At 40.8% G+C, this 25,000-nt stretch overlaps 1 protein-coding gene across 1 annotated transcript in view; it reads left to right on the top strand.

The window, feature by feature from the left end:
- LOC143104934 (SRSF protein kinase 3-like) overlaps window positions 1–25,000 on the top strand; it is a 47,247-nt gene that overhangs the window by 7,624 nt on the left and 14,623 nt on the right. The window contains exons 3-7 of the mRNA XM_076269264.1: window positions 4,341–4,449; window positions 5,049–5,136; window positions 11,841–11,928; window positions 13,007–13,113; window positions 13,878–14,079. Coding sequence (XP_076125379.1) covers window positions 4,341–4,449; window positions 5,049–5,136; window positions 11,841–11,928; window positions 13,007–13,113; window positions 13,878–14,079 — 594 coding nt within the window. The remainder of the gene's footprint in view (window positions 1–4,340; window positions 4,450–5,048; window positions 5,137–11,840; window positions 11,929–13,006; window positions 13,114–13,877; window positions 14,080–25,000) is intronic.

Here is a 25,000-nt window from a genome sequence, read left to right as displayed (position 1 = left end):
CCTAGGGGGATACTATTAGAGGGAGAGCAGCTTCTCAGAAGAGAACTTCTGACGGCAAATTTGAGGAAAAGTTGGTAAACCATCCCTCTTACCTAATTTGAGGGTGCTTATTCTGAATATTTTGTTTACCAAGCTCAAATCTGAGTTCTAAGCCACATAATCAGCATTTTAACATAAAATAGTGATTTTTTTTTGCTTATTTTCCCCTAAATTGGGTTGATTTCAAAAGTAATTACTAAAATCAAATAAAAGTGTTCTCTAAATACATGTTTAAGCATTAAAGAAGCCATACTATAGTTTATTAACGTATTTAACATGATTACAGTTAACATGTAATAAACTCGGAAATTCTAATCAAAACACATATTTGTATTGCTAACATAGTGAGTCACTGGTGGTGTTTAATGCATTTCATCACAATAACAAAATGCACAGATAACCTTCAACTCAGAATATATCCTGCAGTACATATGAACTTAGATAGCGGGAATAAGCCTAATGCAGAACTGCATCTACCGTCAGCAACAACCGACATGTAAAAAACATTTAACTTCTAGTAACACTGGATTTGGTCAGTGGCGTAACTATAGTAGGTGCAGCAAGTGCAGTCGCACCAGGGCCCGTGACCCGTCGCTACCCCCGCCCTGCCTCCTTTTTTTTTTTTTTGTTTAGAACATTAGAATGTTAGCACGGAGAGTGAAGCGTCACTTTGACGAACTATCGGAAGATGAGCGCTTAACCGATGCAGAGAGATACTTCAAAGTGCAGGTATTTAATTCAACTCTGGACATCATAATCAGTCAGCTCTCCCAAAGATTTGCAAGTATGCGGGAAACTTGTCATGTGTTTGAGTCTTTACGTCCTATGACCCTTCAACTCGCAGGTGATGATGAACTGCTTGAAAAGGCAAGACGTTTGTCAGACCATTATAGCAGGGACATTGCACCGACATTCCCAACACAACTCCTCTCATTCAGGTCTTGCTTTAAAGCAGAGATTTCACAGAAGTCATCTATTTTTCAACTTGCCAAAATGCTGGTGGTAGATTATGACAGTGTAACATCCACATTCAGGGAAGTGTGTACTCATGTTGTTTCTGACATTGCCTGTGACTGTGGCAACAGCTAAGCGATCTTTTTCCAAACTTAAACTTAATTAAGACCTATAGGCCTACCTAAGGAGCAGCATGGGGCAGGAGAGGCTCCGTGGGTTAGCTATCCTGTCCATTGAAAATACGAGAGCCAGAGCATTAAATATTGGGAACATCGTTGACGACTTTGCACAACGAAAGGCTCGTAAGATGGCCTTCTTCTAATGGCCTAATTCACGCATATTGGGGATTGTATGCATATGAATGATTTTATTTGGTTTCTGGACGGTTAAATAAGTTAGGCTACATTAAGTTTTGTTTCTGCGCAGTGCGAGTTTATAAGCAAGCAATCTACGCTTGCAGTTTCAGCAGAGGGTTGAAGAGGCGCATTGAGTGTTCCCATAATTCCATGCGAGTTGATGTTAATGCAGTAATATTAGATTACCCTGGCCTGCAGGCTGTTAATAAAATTATTTTTTAATGTTTTTACATGTAATGGATATGTAGTTGTGTGTTTTTTATTTTAAATTGTAATCTGTAACTACTAAACTACTTCGGTGCCTCAGGCCCTTTGCATAAACAATTGAAGTCACCCTTAATGTGTATTGCATGTATCAGAGCTAATTCATCCTAGGCCAAAGTTCGTCGGTTTGGGGCCCGCTTAGCGCTCTCGCACCTGGGCCCACTATTGGTTTGTTACGTCACTGGATTTGGTATGTGTTCTTGCCTCCACACTAGAGCCTGATAATGTGCTCTTCTAATATGCCATTGAGCAGCATCACATGTTGGTGGTTGAGCCTCCGATCCTCGACATCTACAGTAGAAAACAGAGTGGCTATGGCATAGTGTTGTCACGATACCAAAATTATGACTTCGATACAATACCCACCATAAATATCTTGATACTTGATACTGAAACGATATCCAAATCCTAAAATATCTGGAAAAGAAACGACGCAGGCCTCCTCCAAGTGTATTGAGTCATTTGTGTTGAATTTGGTGCACTTTTGGTCAATTCTGGGTTTCTTCTAAACTTCCTACATAATTATTATTTTTTTAGTCAGTAAAATAGTAGTTTGTGTGTGATTAAGTGCTTCATTGTTTGTTATAGCTCATTTATATTGTGTGGTGTTTTGGCAATAAATTACCTTTAAATAGCCAAAGTAGACTATATCAAGGTCAGTGTTCAAATTACTGCATGCAAATCACTTAATGCTATGCAGAAGAACCTAATCTTTAGGCCATCGGATATAGGCTACCCTTCCTGTGTTTATGGGATTTCTTTGACAGTTGCAAAGGGGAAAAAAGTAGTCTTTGCTCCCAGTGTAATTTAGTAAGTATGTTTTAACCACTCAGGTCTTAATCAGATAGGCCTACACTATTATCTGTTGCAATATCTGTGTGCATTCCTACATTAGGTCTATTTCTTTGATAGTTCATCATTTGCTACCACATAACAAATAACCATTGCTATCTGCAATAGCTACAGTACAGGGACATTAATCAGTTCATAGCTGAGGATTTGTCCTAGGTCCACTTCCCTTTCAGCATCATATGCAGTAATGATGCGCTGGAGAATGTTTCTTTTTGTTGCACTATAAAGGATATCTTGTCTAAATGTAATAATAATGTAATCTCCATAGCACTCTTCAGCACTCCTCAAACAAGCACACTCTTCCATTTTGAGATATTTTAACTAGACAAGTACAGTCGCCTTTACAGTAAAAAAAAAAAAAAATGTAAATCCTCTGTAAAGACTGACAACTGTTCGTAATAGTTAGTGACAGGGCTTTGAACCGTTTTTTTTTCCCCAGTCGGTTCGTTCCGAACAGAAACAAAATTATAACGTTTCCGGTTATGAGTTCCACCAATAAATTGACGTTCCCGAACCGGTTAGAACAAAAAAATACTGTTCCCGGAACGGTTAATTTCGTTCCTGTCAGCTGTTTAATGCTAAAGAATTATGTCACATCTTTCTCATCCAGCTTAAACCAAATGTAATAATATTACAACCATTATTACATAATAATAATTATATTATTAATAATAATAATAATTTAATAGGCCTACAATTATTTCAAATGTGTAGTTTATTGTTAAAAGAGAAAATTTCCACACAAACGTAACGACATTATTAAGACACGTGGTTATGCCACTCGGGCAACAACAAATTGCAACTGTCGGGGGAAAGGCCATCCAGTAGGCCTAATGTTCGCTAGTCCATCATTAACGTGGAGTCGACAAATATAGCTATTGATATTGTGTTTGGAATGAGCGTTTTAATTAACGATGGATCGTAATTTACCTCTTATTTAAGATGTGAAGTGGAGACTTTGTAATCCACCGCTCTCTCTCCATTCAGTCAGAGAATGTCTGATGTGATGTCACACAGGAAGTGAACCTCAGCCGTCATGGTAACGTGCGCAGGAAAATAATTACTTTTTTTTTTAGTTAATTAGGCAACGAAAACTTTGAGGAACGAAATAAAACCGGTATTAACCGGTTACCATTATTTTTAAATAGGTGTTCCTGTTCCAGAACATAAAAAATAATAACGTTTCCGGTTTCGTTTCTGTTCCCTGTAAAATACAAAAAGTTCCCGGTTTTCGTTTTTTGTTCCTTGAACCGGTTCAAAGCCCTGGTTAGTGACAAAGGACTTTCTACAGAAAAATGAGCAGTCACCTACTATTCTCTCAATTTATTATTGAGCAGTCACCTACTATTCTATCAATTTATTATCAAGGAATCTATTTTGTTTCTTAACGTCATACTGAATTTTAGCTATTATTTCAATTTATATTTTAATTTGAGCTTATTTTCATTTGCTACTTGAGGGTCATTGGGGTAATTCCTGTCCTGTCCTACAACATATCTGATACATAAAGAGTATATTAATGGCTTATTTTTTGCAATTCCTATGATATCTGATGGTAAAACCAAAAAGTATGTTAATTATGCTAATTATGCTAATTAGCAGGCTTTAAACTCAAAATTGAGCTTGGTAAACAAAATATTTGAATTCAGCACCCTCAAATTGTGTGAAATAGCCCCTTTACTGACTTTTCCTCAAATCTGCTCTCCCTCTATATCCAGTACAGATCAAGGAGATGTTGGAAACTGTATGTGTGTGTGTGTGTGTGTGTGTGTTTGTGTGTGTGTGTGTGTGTCCTAGGGGGATACTATCCAGTCCAGATCAGGGAGATGTTTGAGACTGTGTGTGTGTGTGTGTGTGTGTGTGTGTGTGTCCTAGGGGGATACTATCCAGTCCAGATCAGGGAGCTGTTTGCGGGACGCTACCAGGTGGTGAGGAAGCTGGGCTGGGGCCACTTTTCCACCGTGTGGCTATGCAGGGACCTACAGTAAGTAGCTCTGCACACACACACACACACACACACACACAGTAAGTAGCTCTGCACAGCACTATGCAGGGACCTACAGTAAGTAGCTATGCACAGCACTACAGCATTACAGCACACCACTGCACAGCACGCCTTGCAGCACAGATACCAGCAGCATTGAAGCACAGCAACACTGACATCAGCAACACAGACACCAGCAACACTGACACCAGCAGCACAGACACCAGCAGCACAGACACCAGCAGCACTGAAGCACAGACACCAGCAACACCGACACCAGCAGCACAGACACCAGCAACACAGACACCAGCAGCACAGACACCAGCAGCACAGACACCAGTAGCACTGACACCAGCAACACAGACACCAGCAGCACTGACACCAGCAGCACAGACACCAGCAGCACAGACACCAGCAATACAGACACCAGCAACACTGACATCAGCAGCACAGACACCAGAAGCACAGACACCAGCAGCACAGACACCAGCAACACAGACACCAGCAACACTGACACCAGCAGCACTGACAGCAGCGAGACTCAGTGGTCTGCGGGTGTGGAATCATGTGTGTTTCTCTGTCTTCCTGTGTGTGTGCAGCAGCAAGAGCTTTGTGGCTGTGAAGGTCGTGAGGAGCGCTGCAACCTTCACAGAGACGGCGCTGGACGAGATCAAACTCCTCAAATGTGTCAGTGGCTCTCTCACAGCTCCGTCATGCTCTCCTGCTTACGGTCATCTCACAGCTCCGTCATGCTCTCCTGCTTACGGTCACCTCACAGCTCCGTCATGCTCTCCTGCTTACGGTCACCTCACAGCTCCGTCATGGAACTCATCCCACTCTGTTTATGCCCACACTGACATGGCTTCTGTTCCTTAAAGCATTCTGTGTGTGTGTGGTGTGTGTGTGTGGTGTGTGTGTGTGTGTGTGTGTGTGTGTGTGTGTGTGTGTGTGTGTGTGTCTGGTGTGTGTGTGTGTGTGTGTGTGTGTGTTTGTTCTGTACTGTGGTTCTCTTCTAGAGCAGTGGTTCTCAAATGGGGGTACGTGAAGGCACTCCAGAACCTGATTGATGCAAACACACCCTTTCTTCTCTGTTACATTGCTCCGCAACTGTTCATCGCAGCGAGATAAAACCATTATTGTGTGACAGAGCAGAAGTGGGGCTTTCCAACGAGACAACGCACTTGTCTATACCTTAAAGTATGAAAATAAAAATCATGAAATTAAACCAAATTGCACCATATTTAGTCTTTACTTCTCTGCGTTCACCTGCACACCCATTACTCTTGTTTGAATTACTCGCGAACCCGTGAACGCATAGATATGGCAAGCATATCAGATGAAAGAGGAGACACAGGGCTATCCATTGATAGCAAGTATGTTGATCCTTCTGGCTTATGAAATCAGACGAAGTGACTACAAAATAATAACGTCATGTACAAAAACCAACTGCACACCCATTACTCTCGTTTGAATTACTCGCGGACCTGTGATCGGATAGATATGCCACGCATGTCAGATGAAAGGGTCACAGAGCTATCGTTTGAAACCAAGTACATCCTTCTGGGTTATAAAACAGACAAAGTGACAGCAAAATAATAACTTCATATAGCTGGACTTACCTCACGTTTTTGTCTGTTTTTGTAGCAAAGCATGTTTATAATCCAACGCTATTGTGTGTTTCTCTATGGCAGCGGTTCCCAAACTTTCCCCCCGCGTACCACCGCCTACATTCCGACTCGGCTCGCGTACCCCCACCATCCAACACATAAACACATAAAAACGTAACGCATTCTATAACCCCCCCCCCCCCGCGTTGACAATATTTGTCCGTTTCCTGGTTTTAAGTGCGTGCATTTGGTCAGTTAAAAAGTCATGAAAATTAGCCTGCATAGTAGCCTAACTACATCCACATACAATATCTTATAATAGGCCTACAACAACGCATGACAAGGATGTATTCGTTTGGACAACATTAAGCTATACAGCCTAGAAAGGCTAAACTTAGGCTACCTTTAGTTTGTTAAATGTAAAGCCTAGCTTAATGTTACCTTTCTTGCCCATCTGAAATAACTCCTAGCTTTGCTCCTTCCCTCCTTTCTGTTTTTGTTGTTTTCAAAAACCTGTTATATCCGCGAAACTTTCCCCCACGGACCATCCAACGCATTCAAAAGTAACGCATTCTATTAGCTATTCCAGGCGTCAGGTGTAATAAGCTGCCCTTTTTTTGATGAACACATACAGAGTTTATAAATGATATCCTTTAATTTCATGTTTCCATATCATTATGACCTGATTCGAAATGATGTATTTATTCATGAATTAATTACAAAAGATTTAAAATTGACAAAAAATGTAAAATTCCGCCATAGCCCTTTTCATCTCGCGTACCCCCTAGAAGCAGCTCGTGTACCACCGGGGGTACGCGTACCACAGTTTGGGAATCCCTGCTCTATGGCAAAGAATGTTCATAATCCGGTTTTGAGATCCTACCAAATTCCTGCATGGCATCCAATTCAAGGCTCATATTGCATCCCAATTAGTTCGGCAAAGAAACACCTTTTTTGCCTTTACTTTGTTCATGGCAATACAGTAAAAAGTTGTAAAGAATCATGAGTGCAGACACCATAGGCACACACAGGCTATAACATGTAAACTCGGGTCAAGTCAGGTCAGATCAGTTCGTGTCACAGATATGGAGCGCAGAAAGGTCATTAAATCACTAAATTAAAAAATGCCATTTATTTCTGTAAGGCACACACCACATATGTCTGTAAATTGCTCAGCCCCAGAGAATTCCTCCACCATGGCAATGATATTGCCAGATTCAGGACAGTCTGCCCTACGCACACATGAAATGCACGTAGAGCTATGAGCTTGCTGTGGTGAGATACATATCAAAATATAAGAATTTTTATAATACGCTTTTTATATTTTAATTCTTTAAAAATCAAGGCCCCAGCCTTGGCACAACTGGCTGGGGCACCTGCGCCGTATGCCGGCTACCCGGGTTCGATTCCCGCCCCGTGGTCCTTTCCGGATCCCACCCCGACTCTCTCTCCCACTCGCTTCCTGTCATTCTCCACTGTCCTATCAAATTAAAGGCATAAAAAGCCCAAAAAAATATACTTAAAAAAAAAAAATTATCAAAACAAAATCAATGCTAGTACTAATACACGAAATGATGGGCAGATCTGGATAGCCTAGATTCTGCTGGTAAAAAAAACAATATATAATATGTGTGTGTGGCACTTACAATGACCAGAATAAATCCTTATGTCCTTATGAATAAAGGTAGTGAAAATGCCCTAAAAACAGCTTAGGGTTAAAATATATATAGATTTAAAAAGTAGAATCCATGCAAAAATACTTTAAAAACAATTATTTAATAAATATGTCAGGAAAATATAAGTTCATAAAATGAATTGTATATTTTAGTAGGCTATTCAATTTCATTATCCTAAAAACCCAGAGTCCCCCCCATACCATGGTTCGACCCAACCTGTCACATGCCACCTGCCATCACCTGTCAATCACTGTCAAAACTTAAACGATGGAGTCGTGGTTGAAGTTTATGGATGGAGTCATGGTTCCAAAGTTTAACTAGAAATGCAATTCCAAGGAATTACCAGTGCATGAAAATGCTAAAGTTGTGATGTAAAATATCATGTATAGTTAAAACAGATAATACAGAGATGGTTACTACAGTGATGCTAGGATAGACATGGTGGTTGCATAGCTTAATAAAAGTTGATAGTTTAAAAGTAGACTGTTTAAAAGCTGAATGTAGATAGTTTAAAAGTTGTTGATAGACAGTAGATAGTTTAAAAGTTGTTGATAGACAGCTAGTTTAATAGATAGTTTAATGATAGTTTAAAAGTAGACCGTTTAAAAGTTGAAGGTAAATAGTTTAAAAGTTGTTGACAGACTAGAAGTTGAATGAATGTTGATATTCAAATAGTTTAATGGCTGTGTATAGGTAGATATTTGACGATAACTGAAAGTTGGAATGGCTCTAATGTTTGCTAGCAGTTATGCTAAGATTTTTAACTATGCTAACCATGCTACTTAGCTAATGTTTTATAGCAGTGCTAGCAATGCTAACCTGCTAACCATGTTACTTAGCTAATGTTTTCTAGCAGTTTAATGAATGTTGATATTCAAATAGTTTAATGGCTGTGTATAGGTAGAAATTTGACGATAACTGAAAGTTGGAACGGCTCTAATGTTTGCTAGCAGTTATGCTAAGATTTTTCATTCTGCTAACCATGTTACTTAGCTAATGTTTTATAGCAGTGCTAGCAATGCCAACATGCTAACCATGCTACTTAGCTAACTTAACTAACATTTTCTAGCAGTTTTGCTAAACATGCTAAATATGTTAGCAATGCTAGCATGCTAACTATGTCAACCATGTTACTTAGCTAACTTAGCTAATCATTTTTAGCAGTTATGCTAACTATGTTAAGTAGCATGCTAACATGTTAGCATGCTAACTATATTAACCATGTTACTTAGCTAACCTAGCTAATCATTTTTAGCAGTTTTGTTAAAAATAATAATTAGCATGATAACATGCTAACTATGCTAACCATGTTACTTAGTTAACTTAGCTAATCATTTTTAGCAGTTTTGCTAAAAATGTTAAATAGCATGTTAACATGCTAACATGCTAACTATGCTAACCATGTTACTTAAATGCTAACTAGCATGCTAACTATGCTAACCATGTTACTTAGCTAACTTAGCTAATCATTTTTAGCAGTTTTGTTAACTATGCTAACTAGCATGCTAACATATTAGCATGCTAACTATTTTAACCATGTTACTTAGTTAACTTAGCTAATCATTTTTAGCAGTTATGCTAATTATGCTAACTAACATGCTAACATATTAGCATGCTAACTATGCTAACCATGTTACTTAGCTAACCTAGCTAATCATTTTTAGCAGTTTTGTTAAAAATGCTAACAATGTTAGCAATATTAACATGCTAACTTTGGTAACCATGCTAACTAGCTACAGTGGGTAGGAGTCATAGTTGATGAAAAGTGTTGACATAGTTGATGACAAGTTAAAAGTTGTTGATAGACAGCTAGTGAATGTATATAGTTTAAAAGTTTAAAAGTTGAATGTAGATAGTTTAAAAGTTGTTGATAGACAGCTAGTTTAATAGATAGATAGTTTAATGATAGTTTAAAAGTAGACCGTTTAAAAGTTGAATGTAAAAAGTTCAGTAGTTTAATGCAGTGTTTTTCAACCACTGTGCCGCGGCACACTAGTGTGCCGTGAGAGATCATCAGGTGTGCCGCAGAAAATTACCCAAATGTCACTCACTCAGGGGCGTAGATTTGCGTGGGGACCGAAGGACGTGTCCACACCAATGTCAGACTGAAGTGGGGGGGAAAGCGCTCACATGCGCTACAAAGAGTTAAATACTTTCTCACGGTAAATCGCGCTGATTTGAAGTTACCTATAATAACTACCAGTGAGCCGCAGGAGACGCTGCGCTTCAGCTTCACTTCACTACAAGGCATATGAAGTGCGTCCAAATTCATCCATTATTCGAGTAGGCTACTCATCACACATGTGTCACATGAAAGAGCCTTTTCTCAGCTTTTAAACGGTGCTATAGCCACTATTTGCTGTGATAAACAGTTCGCGAGAAAAATTAACTTCAAGAGATTTAATAATTATTCTCTGTGCCCATCTCCACATCCATTCGTCTCGGTGGAATATCGTAGGCCTACACACTCTTCACGGAACACATGACAACCCATATATCAGAATAAACAGCAGACCTTACCGAACACAAAGGTGTAAAGCATTCCCGTGTATAGTTAGCTGTTCCAGAGTAATCCGGTTTTGAAATAAATTGTAGAAAAATTCAACATGGTCTTTCGGCTTTAAGCATTTCTTAAAACTGAGCTGTGCTTACATCGCCTAGATATCTGTAAATAGGCCTATTAGAATACAGGCAGCTTATGGTTAAGAGTTGTCAATGTAGCCTTAATGATTCTTTTCACAAAATGCTAAGCATGCATGTATTTAAGTTTCTTAAAACTGAGCTGTGCTTAAATGGGTCAATGCATGATTTCATAACAGACCAAATAGAAAATAAATGTTAAATATAGCCTACATATGTATACATGTTAAAATCAGATTATGTGCTACACAGTATAGATCAAGTTGGACAGTAGCACATTTTAATCATGGGTAGTTGGACAGTAGCACATTTTAATCATTTTATATATCTATAGTGGCTGGTGAAAGAGTTGAGTGGCTTTTCCTTTTTTTTTCCGGAGGAATTAGTGGGTAGTGTCCCCACCAAAGCTCAGACCAAACCTACGCCCTTGCACTCACTGGTCCAGAAAAGCAACTGTTGCATCAAAGAATTTATAACCACATGCTCTCATTGATTGTATGATTGCACTATTTGTGGTATGCAGGCATTTTACAACGGGGCCCCATATCCAGAATTCACAGAATCATCACATATCCAGTTCAAAACAACAATTAAATTAGATATAGTCACCTACAAATGACAGAGGGCGCTTGTTTTATTGAGCAGGTCTTGCATAGAAGCCATAATAAGGCCATCTGTGTATTATTTGAAATGTTATGCTATGGTATGTTTATTTTTTCTTCACACAGGATGTTAGTGTGCCGTGGGACATTTTAAGTGTCAAAAGTGTGCCGTGGCACAAAAAAGGTTGAAAAACACTGGTTTAATGGGTTACATTGTTTAACAGTGGATTATTGTAGTGAGGACTTTTATTTTGAAACAGTTTTGGGCAGAGGAAACAGTTGAATAGGATGTGTAGTCTTAATTGACCCAGATTGTATGCTTAAAGCCTGAGGCTGCAGGTGGCCTGAACACCTGCCATAGGATTCTAATTGCTTAACGGCCGTATTATGATGTCACAATCGGCAATGTTAAGTCTATGGGGATTTTTGAAAAGTTTTTCTTTAATAGTTTAAAAAGTATAAAAGTTTCAAAGTTGAAAAGACATAGCAGCTTTGTCCGTTTGAATACCTACGTTACAAAGTTTGAATGAAGTTTCTAAGTTAAACTGTTCAAGAGAAATAGCGTACGGAAAAAGTGGTAAGCGGAATCATAATAAGAAGTTGCCTAGGAAGAACAGTACAGTGCATTTTCATGCACTGTAATAAATTAGACACTGATGTCACAGCGATCTGTTTTAAGTCTTTTTTCTCAACTACAAATGCTTTGCGCTGGTTAGGGGGTACTTGGCTGAAAAAATATTTCACAGGGGGTACATCACTGAAAAAAGGTTGAAAACCACTGTTCTAGAGGACCCCCTCGAAAAACGAGATGCTGCATATCAAGGGGTTATCCTTCAAATAACTACATTTCAAATTTCAAATTTCAGGTGCGTGATAGTGACCCATCTGACCACAAAAGGGACACCATTGTGCAGCTTACTGATGACTTCACAGCATCTGGAATTAATGGAGACCGTATCCTTTTAGGCAGCTGCTGTCTGTCTGGATGTGTGTGTGTGTGTCATGTTTGTGTGTGTGTGTGATCCTTCCTTGGGGTTGAGATGTGTGTGTGTGAGAGTGTGTGTATGATGTCTCCTTCACTGTGGGGTTTAGATGTGTTCTGTGTGTGTGTGCGCGTGTGTGTGTGTGTGTGTGTGTGTGTGTGTGTGTGTGTATGTCATGTGTATCTGTGTTAGTGTGTGTGATCTCTCCTTGACTGTAGAGTTCAGATGTGTGTGTGTGTGTGTGTGTATGTGTGTGTGTGGGTGCATGCGTGTGTGTGTGTGCATGCGTGTGTGTGTGTATCTGTGTGTGTATCTGTGGGTCTGTTTGAAACGGGAAAAACTGCTGCCTTTTAAGATATCTAACTGGGTAGCGAGGCAGCAAGTGCGATTCGAAACCGAAAAAACTGATTTTGCAGCCTTCTGAGATATCTCAGATCGGTTGTTTTTGGAGGCAACATCGATGCACACTTCATGCCCTCTTCTACCCACAATCCTTTACGGAAACGTCTGAAACAGCTGTGAAAAGTTAACAAAGATGGCGGATTACATTGGTAATGGCTGCTGAATCTGATGAAATATAATTTGTGTGACATTATTTTGCTTAGATTTGTAGATTTGAGATGAGAAATAAACAATTTACTATCTGATTATACCATTGTTGTAACCATTAATAGAGTCTGGCCTGCTAGCTTACGTAAGCTAATTTAGTTTAACCTCCGGCTTTTGCTAACGTCATACCATAGTGTTAACCAAAGACTCTAGAGTGCTACGCTCATTCTTAAAAGATGCATTTAATCCAAACTCATGTCTAGTGAGACAGCTCTCTATGTAGGGAGGGAGCAAAGTCATGTCTAGTGAGACAGCTCTCTACGTAGCGAGGGAGGCAGCAGTCTTCCATTTGGAACGGACCCTGTGTTCTCTCCTTGACTGTAGAGTTCAGATGTGTGTGTGTGTGTGTGTTCTCTCCTTGACTGTAGAGTTCAGATGTGTGTGTCTGTCATGTGTATCTGTGTTAGTGTGTGTGTTCTCTCCTTGACTATAGAGTTCAGATGTGTGTATGGTAATGGAAGTGTTGGGGCAGCATCTTCTGAAGTGGATCATCAAGTCCAACTACCGGGGCCTTCCTCTAGAATGTGTGAGATGTATCCTCAGGCAGGTGTGTGTGTGTCGGTTGATCCTTGTCATTGTTCATTCTGTCCATCCTTCCTTGTGTGTTTGTGTGTGTGTGTGTGTGTGTGTGTGTGTGTGTGTTGGTTCTTATCCTGTTGTGCTGTGTTAGTTGAAGTGCCACATATGCTTCCTGGCTTTCTAAGAAACGTCTGAGTGGAGGCTGGAGATATTTTTGGAAAGGACAGGAGCATCCATCAGCTGAAGCTGTAGTTATAGAGGAAGCTGAGATCTGCTAGCCTTCTCAGGAACGTGATAACCTGCTTAGGAACGCGCTAGCCTGCTCTGCTCAGGAACGTGCTAGCCTGGCTAACGCTAAACTCAGCGGAATATGTGTGCCATCATTATGAATTTGAGTTCCGAGTGTCTGAGTATTTGAGTTCTAGTGTTGCCTAGGTGATGCACAGGGTGTCTCATGTTCCGCCCCGACTGCCCTCTCCCCTTCATTGGTGCGTGTCCTCCTCCTCCGGCCGGACCACTGTGACGGTTGGCGCTGTGTCCACTAGGGCTGTACACGGAACCCCCTCTATACAAATAGTAATGTGGCAAAAATCTGATATAGATTTGCGTTCTGTTTTCTCACACCGTTCTATGTATGGATTCTATGTGTCTCCCATCATGCTGTATTTGGGCTCTATGTTCTATCACAGTATGCTCTATTTACGTTCTATGTTCTATGTGTTCTGACATCATGCTGTATTTGGGTTCTATGTGTTCTCACATTGTGTGTGTGCTGCATTCTGGTGTTGTCAGGTTTTGCAGGGCCTGGACTACTTGCACAGGAAGTGCAAGATCATCCACACGGACATCAAGCCGGAGAACATCCTGCTCAGGGTCGATGCCGTCGGCCTCCAGCAGATGGCAGCAGATGCATCGCTGTGGGAGGAGCCACATCCACCTGAGCCCAGCAGCCAATCAGAGCCAGCAAGCCCCTCTGGGAAGACCGCCCCTTCAGGCAAGAGAAGCCACTCACATCACAACACACAGCACAGCACAGCACAGCACAGCACAGCACCATTTTAGAATTGTTTTCGGAAAAAAGTTTATTACGGAGGCGTAAAGTGAGATGTTATGACAAGTGGAGGTGTAAAGTGTCCATCTCTTCTAGAAGAGGTCTGATAGGTACTGAACCTGCTTCCACCTTCTTCTGGAGTAGCAGTCCTGCTTGGTGAAGAGCCCAGGTGGAAGTATGGGTTTCCCTTTTAAGAGAAGCAGGTGATTTGGAGTTAAGGGTTCAGGATCTTTAAAGTCTCCAGATGTTTCTGTATTGGGGCGGGCATTGAGAATTGCCTCCACTTCGCACAGGGTAGTTTGAAGACATTAATCATTTAAAGTCTGTTCCTTTGTGATGGAGTAAAGGATTTTCTTTATTATTCGAATAAGACGTTCCCACACGCCTCCGTGGTGAGAACCATAAGGCGGATTGAACGTCCATTTGATGCTCTTTTCACGTATGGAATTCTGGATCTTATTCATGTTCAAGTGAGCAAGTGCTTCTTTTAGTTCTCGCTCTGCGCCCACAAAATTCGTTCCGTTGTCTGAAATTATTTATTTTACCTGACCACGTCTACAGATGAATACTAATACTGAAATACATGAGTCGTTATCCATAGAGTAAGCCATCTCTAGGTGTACAGCTCTACTTGCAAGGCACGTAAACAAGGCTCCGTATCTCTTTACCCGACTACGGGCACATTTGACTTCTATGGGCCCGAAATAGTCCAAGCCAGTGTGTGTGAACGGGGGAAGATCTGGTGTTATGAGGGGTAAGTCAGCCATTTTCTGTTTCATAGCATTACCATGCCATCGTCTGCAGAGTATGCAATCACGGGTCATTTTCCTTGCAGCCTGATTTGCCTTGAGTATCCAGTATTTCATCCTGAGTTTCGAAAGCATTTGATTTTTTCCACAGTGACCTACCAGATGGTGGGTATGGCTCAGAAGAAGTCTTGAGAGGTGGTCATCATTAGGCAGAATAGCTGGATGTTTTATCTCCTCCGTCACGGCCAGCTTACTCAGTCTGCCTCCCACTCTTAATATTCCATCATGAAGCATGGGATCCAATTTGTAGAGTCTGCTATTCCTTCTTACAGCTTGGCCTGTTTGTAAGGCTTTCACTTCATCCCTAAAGGCTTGCCGTTGAACATAAGCTACAAGTGATTCCTCAGCATCTGCGAGATCCTGCACAGATAGCTGCTGGTCTGCAGGTTCTGATTTTATTGATTCACTCTGTGAGGTACCTGCTCGTTTCAATTGGATTAAGTGTCTCAGAGTCCTTTTAAACTTCAAGAGCCAGGCTGTAGATCTGATGAGTTTGTCCCATGATGAGAAGTATCCAGTTTTCTTTACCTCGGAGTCACTATCTGAAAGCATCAGTGGTTTTGTGGAAAGTTTCGGCCAATCAGCTTCACATTTGGCCAGAGTCTGGACCCTTAAGCCAATTACCTCCTTTCAGAAAAGACTCAGCTCGCATTGCCCTAGACGCATTGTCTGCTGGGTTGAGATCAGTCTTAATGTGACGCCACTGAAATTTCTGTGTCAGATCGTGAATCACAGTTACCCTGTTCGCCACGAAAGTTTTGAATCTCTGTGTGTCGTTCAGGATGTACTTCAGGACCGAAGTACTATCTGTCCAGAAGAAGGAGTCTGAGATCGGAAGTTACAGTTCTTTCTTGAGCATATTATCCATCCGAGCAGCCAAAACTGCTGAAGTGAGCTCCAGTTTGGGAACCCTCGCTTTCCCCATCACAAACGCAATGTGAGGTGGTCTACTTCTGCAGGTAAGTCTTAAGTAACTGACTTTCCCATAGCCCCTCTCACTGGCATCGCAGAAGTGGTGTAATTGGGCTTCAGTGACATCAAAATCCGCTGGTTTGTAACATCTTTCTATTCTGAAGTTAGAGATCATGTGAAGATCGTTCTGCCACTCGCTCCATCTTGACGCAAGGGCAGTTGGGATTTCATCGTCCCATCCACAGTTGATCTTACACAACTCCTGCTGTATCAGTTTTCCTGTGAGCATAACTGGTGATAAAAATCCCAGTGGATCATAGACAGAATTGAGCATAGACAAGATTCCCCTTCGACTAACCGGTCGTTGTTTCAGTGTGATGTCAAAGAAGAATGTGTCTGACTCAACATCCACAATAAAAATTGTGACAAATGGTGTTGAGTACCGAGGCATCGGCTTTCCCTTCATTATCCTTGGCTGTCTGCTTGAGAGCAAAATTTCCACAGCTGGGAGATGAAACTGCACCAAAAGGATGCACAGTCATTCTGCACTTTCTTAGTGCTTGGTTAGTGTCACCACCTGGCCACCACAAGAACCTCAGGAAGTCCATGTCCTTTTCAGGAATCCTCACTTGGTGGAACATTCTCTCAATGTCCCCCATCACTGCTACTGGTTCCTGTCTGAACTTCATAAGTACACCTAACAAGGTGTTCGTAAGGTCTGGGCCTTGTAGTAGCTCAGTGTTCAAAGATATACCTTGGTAGGCTGAAGTACAGTCGAAGACCACCTGGATTGACCTTTTCCTCTTGTGATACACTCCATGGTGGGGAATGTACCAGAGTCTCCCATCAGTCCGGCAGAGCTGTTCTTCAGGTACCATTTCCGCATGCCCTTTCTCAAAGATATCGTTCATAAAGCACACATGATCATTTTTAAAAGACTCATCCTTTTCAAATCTTTTCTTAAGGCTCTGTGTTCTTTGTTCAGCCACTTGCCTATTATTAGGCATACAGATGTCATCCTTACGGAAAGGAAGTCGGATTTCATAATGACCATCCTTTTTTCTGATGGATTCATTCATGATCTTCAGAAACTTCTTGTCCTCAAATGAGTGTTCTGCTTTCTCTTTGTAGGTCAATTCTGGAAAGTCTTGTTTGTACTGTTGGACCAAAAGATCCTTGAGACGAGCCACTGATATCCTATTGGTTGTTATCTGTGGTCGGCCATGTTTATCAACAAAAGAGTTGATTCCCAGTGGTCCTTTTACTATCCACCCCAGATGTGTTAGGACAGCATATGGGCCATTGTCTTGACTGTTGATGACCTTCAGTGGTTCCATGGCTTTTGGTATATTCACACCAATCAACAGACTGACATCAGCGTCGATGGACTTCAACTTGATCACATTCAGGTAAGGCCATCGTTTTAAGTCTTCTTCTCTCGGGATGTTCTGATGGTTCACAGGAATGGCTTGTTATGTGAAAACCTCTGGAAGTTCTATGAAATCATTGCCTTCAGGGCTGCATACTTCCAGTCCACTCAATTTATATGTTTTCACAGGCTTTTCATAACTCATTGTTTGAAGCAGAATTTCTGTTTTCCTCCCTCTGACGCACAGTTGTTCCATTAATTTCTCCGTACAGAAAGTTGCAGAACTCCCCGGATCCAGGAACGCATATGTTTTGATAGACTGACTACCCTTAGCCGTCTTCACTCTTACAGTACAATAGCCAGTTTGTGGTCAGTATTGCCAGCCCCTGTTTGATCGGTTGGTGCCATGGTGACAGTGACAGAGTTGGCCTGAACAGCTGTGCCACAGGTGGTATTGTTTGTGGTTACTACAGGTGTTTTAGTATATGTGGCGCCACCTGGTTGCCAGTTTCCAATGTGCAAGATGGTAGGGTGTTTCTTATCGCATGAGCGACATGTTAGACGTTTTTTTACATGTTTTACTGAGATGTCCTTTAACCAAGCAGCCAAAACAAAATCCATGTTTCTTGAGAAACTCCACTTTCTCCTTATGAGCAAGTTTTAATATAATTTTACATGTTTCCATTGCATGCTCTCCTTGACAGAAAACACAGGGTTCAGAAAAGGCATCCTTTGCATTGACGGGAGTAGAATTTTTGAAAGTTTGATTTCCATTTTCTTTGATGTCGGCATTAGCAACAACTGGATTAGAGATAACTGGAGAAACTGCAGTGACGAAGCTCTGCTTGCTGCTAGATTTTCCGTAGGTCAAGTTCACTGTAGGTCCTCTCACCACCTTTATTTCTCTGCGAGCATTTTGAATATTGCCAAAGACCGGATCCTGCATTATTCTGGCCTGCTTTTCAACGAATCTGACAAGGTCATTGAATTTAGGTCTCTGTTGGGTCTGTTCCATAATGTCACATGCCACCACTCTCCATCTCTCTTGGAGTTTATAGGGGAGTTTTGAAACAATTTGTTTCATATTGGATGGTAAATCAAGTTCTGACATGTAGCGAAAGTTTTGGGCAGCATTATTACAACCTCTTAGGTATAAAGCATAACTATGAATTGCCTTTCCATCGTCTGGTCTGATTATACTCCAGTTTAAAGGGAAACTTGGCAACTATTTCAACGTAATAAACCCGTTTAGAAATCCTTTGGATGGTTAAATGACCTGTTCCGGTGAAAATGGTGACTTTCCCCGCTGCGCCTAGCGTCCCCAGGCGGAAAACCAACCTTGCAACATTGAGACTACCGTCCCGAGAGAAGAGAGAAACAAGAAACTTGTTTTAAATCGTGTTTCTTACCTTGTAACATCCACATAGTTCTGCCAAACTTATGCTAACCGTTCGCTAGCTTGTAAACAAATCCATGTGCTTTATCGTTACCTTTTCCCACAGTTTGAAATAGCATAATGCACAGTTTCTCCAGCAGAGGGGGAAATCCTGCCAAGTTTCCCTTTAAGGCTTTCTCCATATAGGCAGTCGTGACCCTAAAGTCATTTCCGAAGTGGTGCTTGAGCAGGTGCTTTGCTTCAGCATAACCAGCTGCTGCATCCATGTAAAAACAACTTCTAACTAGTTCTTTTGGCTGTCCAACTGTATACTGTTCTAAAAAGTACAGTCGGTCCTTATTACTGTCAGTCTTATCCTCTATATTGTGTTTAAATGCTTGCATAAATAACTGAAAGTCCAGAGGATCACCATTGAACACAGGCACCTCCTTCTTTGGAAGAGATGATTGGCATAGAACAGATACAAGCAGATTTGTCAACTCTGTGCCATCAGGGGGATGTGCTGGTTCCCTTCCAGGAGTAGATTGTATTCTTCTCAGCTTAGTGGCTGTAGTTCGGTAAGTTCCTTGGCTTGGTACATTTGGCCTTGTTGCTGCAGTAGTAGTTCGTTCTGGTGCCGCTACCAACTTCTGATGTACACGCATAGCTTTCTGAAATGGTGTTTTAGGTATTGGTCCCCCAATTCCACAAAATCCAGGTGAGACATGCCAGTAACTCTGCTGCTTTCTACTGATTTGGCCTCCACTGGCTCTTCTGTTCGGTGTGATCTTTTGTCCATATATTTCTCCAGGTAAGCATTCATGTCATCCTCAGACCTCAGACCTGATTCTGTTGGTTCGATTTCCTCCAGGGCCTGTAGTTTTGCATTAGTGACAGAAATGTCCTCTCTTAATTGTAATGCTTCCATTTTAGCTTGTAACCTAACCTTGTCCATTTCCATTTCATGTTTCTCTCCCAAGGATTTGGCTCGGGCCATTAAACCAGCTTTATCCACAGCGATTTTAATGCGTGCTGTGTGGGCAGATGATGCCTTTGAGTCAGCCTTAGAAACTCTTGACACACTATCAGTCACATCAACAAGTGATTGTTCATTTGATTGACGTTCCAACCAGATCTCAGTTTGAAAAATAAATTCATTAAACTTTGCAATCTTTGGTTCATACCAGTCAATATTTTCATTTTCTTTCACATCATCAGTTAACAACATTTCAACAGATTCATGAGATATTTTAAAGTTGTTCAGAATTTCATGAAATGCATTCAATTGTGTTTTCACCTTATCAGCATCACCAATGCTAAACATTATCATTTCATTAATTTCATTCATTTTGCGAGTGCAATGACCAAGTTTGCCGCGACGGCTAAGCTCTTTAAAAACAGGTTTTCTCTGATCGTCTTTATTTGTTTCTGGGCCTTCGGGCTCATCTTGAGTTTGTTCAGGTTGTTCCGTTTCTTCCTCAGACATGATCACAATTATTTTATTTTGTTTTAGTACAATTAATATTATTCCCTCTTATTCAGTCACATGCCCAGTAAACAAAATAAAGTCCTGGCGACGTCCCCTAAAGGTCCCCTGGCGAACGTCACCTCCTCGACATTGTGTAGGGTTCCCTTTACGTCCCGCGGACCTCTGTTCGGGAGGTCTAAAAGACGTCCATGAGACCTTGAAAGGACGTCCTGTAATGGTCACCGCGACGTTATGCGCGCGACGTTTATATTTCCGCGATGGTAAAAAAAAATAAACATGAAGCCCGATTTGGTATGGTATTACATCCTGTAAGTCTCAGCGTTGCTAGGAGAGAGGTAGATGGAACATGAACACGCATTAATGACTTGTTCTACAACTACACAATCAACTTCACTCACCTCATATTTTCACGCATGTATGAAATCACGTCCTCCGAATGCATTACACTAATGATGAGTAGACATGGACATTTATACCGGGCTAGGATGTGCTGCTTTTACATCTACGGTGTCATTTTCTTAATAAACTAATACGACGTTTTAATGGGCATATCCCGTAGCAAATTGTTCAAACCATATTGTTTCAAAATATTAAAAACTAATAATAGCCAAAAATACTAAATGAATCGCAATGCATGCTGGGAACCAAAACTCAACATGAAATAAAGTACATGAAACATAACTAGAATGCATTGACGTTATATCCACTCGTTTTCCTGGACCTGTGATCAAACAGGGACAGCCTATAAATGTAAGCCTATCTTCCTGGAACATTGCAGATAAAGAAAAATGTATCGTTTTCTCTAGGCTATGAATGCTCTTTGTAGCCAACTTTAAGATGAAATAAATAGATTCCAGATGTTTCTATTCTAGCCTATATCATTGTTTTATTAATAAACAGTAAGGCTCTGGTGAGGCAGAGAGCCTCGAAGCTCCTCGTCAGAAATCTCATCGGATATGTGCACTCTTTGCTGTTTCCACAAGGAGCTGCTGTAACATCGGGGACAGCTATGCGTGACACTTTTAAACGCGAGCATGCGTCAAATAAATTACAATGACATTTAAACAAGTCATGAAGAAGCAGTATCCTTAATTCTTCTGAAATGTAGAGCTAGATCGTTTTGCTGTTGCTAGACAACCCTAAACAATGCTACGTGGTCTGTTTTTAACATTTCTCTAGTTTTATTGCATCGTATTCAGCTCCAAAAGTCGGTTCAGTCCCAATTCGGCTGTGTGTGTGTTTCTGAAAATAAAACAGATAATAAGTAGGCTACGTGACTACGTTAAATAAACCACTGCCTATTTAGAGCATGTTACATGCATCACGTAATGACAGTTAGGCTATCTGAAGAAATGCGCATTGTAGGCTAAGCTAGAAGCTAAGAACAGCGACTTTGCTAACGTTACACCAAGCATCACATCAGCTAACATGAATTTGATAAAATCCCTTCCCTAGTTTGTAACGTTACATTAATGTTAAACTCAAAATGTATGTGCTACATAATTCAGCATGTCAAGCTGAATTATGTAGAACATACATTTTGAGTTTAACGATAACAACACTTTTCCCAGTTTATGAAGTTGTGCGTCTATGAGCAAAGTAGACATATGGTTCTACTTTGCTCATAGACGCACAACTTCATAAACTGTATGATATGTTGCCTTAGACTATGGTAAGCTACTGCTAGAGACTAGATAGATAGATAGGCTACTTTAGTCATCCCCAGACGTGTAACGTGAAGTCGTGCATGGATGTCTCCGTCCTGCAGGCGGTAGCCAGAGCGCTCTCAACTCCGCTGCCATGTGTGAATAAACAAACGTCCCCCCCATGTCCCCGTTATAACGTTATTGTCGGGTCCTTAGGAGGTATTTTAAATGACCAAATGTCATCCATGCAAATGTCATCCGAGGGACCTGACGGTGACGTCCCCAGAAAGTCCTGCACCGGACGTCACGCAATAACCAAACGATAACTTGCTCCGGACGTCAATAAGGTCACCGGAACGTCCGCTAGAGAACATGACGTTCGGGACCAATCTGGGACGTCGTGAATGTCGGCATAAGGTCCGGGGGACGTCCCGTGTTTACAAACAGCGTTTCCATTTAATCATTGTTTCATTTTCTGCCGCCTGTTCGTTGGTTCTGTGTTGCGTGCAGGCTCGTAATTACTGTATTGCTTTATTACAGGTTATGCTTAGTCTTAGTTTGTTATGAGAAGTCCTCTTACAACAATGTCCACTTTCAATCAAGACGTCGGGATCTTAATGATCAGAATCGGTTCGAATTTTCGGCAATTGCGAAATTGTATTGTCCCATCAAACATTTTAAAGTCTTCTCGTAATGTCTGATTGTACCTGGGTCTGAAGACAATGCCAATCGCCAGGTTACTCACAAAAGAAGATACTGAGTGATCGTAGTTCCAGGTATTTCTAGGTATATAATCCACGGAATAATCCACACATTTCCCAGCTTGTCCGACGTTTCATGAGCAATTTTTCAACTTGATGTAGTGACAGCTTTGCGGCGGTCACTTCTGAGAGCGGATAACTCCGGACAACGCGCGTCTTAGAATATAGAGTAATTTTATTAATCCACTTTTCTTCAAAATACAAACAAAAGCCTCTATCGCATTCACGCGGTTGAAAAATTGTTTGCCACTTCCGCTCTACCTGGCCACAGGTGTCCCAGCCCTATAATAGCTATCCGTCAATCAGACAGCCAGACGTCACTCTTAATTGGCCAGACAGTTTTAACGCGTACAATTATATACATTTAAACCATATTCCTTACAATTATAAACCATATTTCATGAACATAAATATTATCTTAATGTCATTGGCATTTCATTAATATTAATAATTTCAATGAGTTTACAAACATAAATATCAAAACGGCTCCAACAACAGGTCTTAGTGAGTTAGGAGTCCTCTCAACTTCTTCTTAAGATATCCCAAACTTACACTGCAAAAACTGCTTATCTAACAAAATCTAACCAAGTGTTATTAATCTTATATCAAGATAAATTGAAAATTGAAATTGAAAATAAATAAAAAACTAGTTGGTATTGTTTTCAGTATAAAGAGAATTGCCTTGCCTTCGTGAATTACTCTTAAAGGAGAATTCCGGTGTGATATTGACCTAAAGTGTATTGAAACATGATACCGAGTGTGAACGTATGTCTCATAGCCCATCTTGCAGCCATCTTGAATTTAGTCACGATAAGTCGAGCTACGAGTAAGAATGAACAGGTATGATAAGGGATCAGATTCCAAAAATAATTCAGTGGAAATGCATGGATTCCAGTTGCTGCTACTGGAAGAAACTGGAATCCATGCATTTCCACTGAATTATTTTAGGAATCTGATCCCTTATCATACCTGTTCATTCTTACTCGTCGCTCGACTTATCGTGACTAAATTCAAGATGGCTGCAAACGCTAAACTTCGTGAAGATACTGTCTGTATAAATCGTCTTGTAAGTAAACTACCAGTGCTTTTTCAAAGTTCTCAATGTCTCGTTTTAAATGTCAGGGCCCTCAAAAGTCTACCAATAAAGTGTGGAGATACATTGAGCCTCGTAAATGGTGTAAAACAGTGATTTATTTGCATGGCTAGCCCGATGCCGAAGCACCACAATTGAAAAAGCTGTTGGTAGCATCGGCTAACTAGCGCCAGATTTTGGAGTGCAGGGGACAAGCCGAGATGGGCTATGAGACATACGTTCACACTCGGTATCATGTTTCAATACACTTTAGGTCAATATCACACCGGAATTCTCCTTTAAAACACAAAATTACTCAGTAAAAACAAAGTGACATGCTCATTATTTTTTATTATTTTTATTATTATTATCATTATTAAGACCAGCTTCATAAGACAAGATACATGATACCAGCTTCATGAAACCAACTTTATAAGTCTGGCCTCTTAACATGTTGTGTAGCAGATCTTAACATGTTGTGTACAGTAGCAGATCTTAACATGTGTAGCAGATCTTAAAGGAAAATTCCGGTATTTAGTACTTTGAGTCCCTTTTCTGGTTTGTTTTGGATGAACTAGAGTAGTGGACACCGAAATTTTGATGATGGGTCCTGTCTCGACTTTTCTGACTTGTTTTGAATCGCCTTTGACTACTTCAGAGTGGCTGCCTACAGGCATGCACAAACATGTCCTTAAAACAACCCTTAACGTTCGTTTTCAAAACTGTGCTACTCACCGAGTGGTTATCTTAACATGTTGTGTAACAGATCTTAACTCATTGAATGCCAAGCTGTTTTCGGGAGCTTTGTCCTAGAGTGCCAGCAATCTAGACCATTGTTGATGATTTTTGTACAGCCACAGCATATTCTGTGTTATAGCTATGAACACATACAATGGCTCGTTTAAAAGGTGAGACTTTAAGCTCTCGGTGGGTGCAAACCGTGTATTTCTACACGCCTCTGTTCCTGAGAAATCCCAAGCTAAACAGTGGCTAGTTTTCATCAAAATCACTGTTTTTTTCTAGAAATGGAGATATAACGTCTTTCATGAAATATGAAGTGTTGCCTGTTACTTACTTCTGTAAACTTTCCGGGAAGTGATCAGCGAGACCTGGCGAGACTGCCACCTAGTGATAGACCCACGAAAATGGCCTGGTTTTGACCTGACGTGCATGCGTCACTGATTCGACCCAAAGCGGCAACCGAGTTATGATAAAATGTCCAGATGAAATGTCCAGATTGTGCGTTTTGATGAGTTTTCGATCGTCATATATTTCATTTCCATTAATCACAGAGTTCCCAAAATCACATATAAGGTGTGTTAGAGTGTCTAGTTTCGTAATTAAAAAAAAAAGCTAAAAACATAATATTACGTTTTTGGCACTCAACGCATGGCACTCAATGAGTTAACATGTTGTGTAGCAGATCTTAAC

This window comes from Alosa pseudoharengus, unplaced genomic scaffold (assembly GCF_046254945.1).
Source record: "Alosa pseudoharengus isolate Yale_2024_CS ecotype anadromous, Long Island Sound unplaced genomic scaffold, YU_APseudo_1.1 YU_APseudo_1.1_scf_5, whole genome shotgun sequence".
Classification (NCBI taxonomy): Eukaryota; Metazoa; Chordata; class Actinopteri; order Clupeiformes; family Clupeidae; genus Alosa; species Alosa pseudoharengus.
The sequence above is the reverse complement of the archived record's forward strand: the minus strand, read 5'-3'. Positions and strand labels throughout refer to the sequence as shown.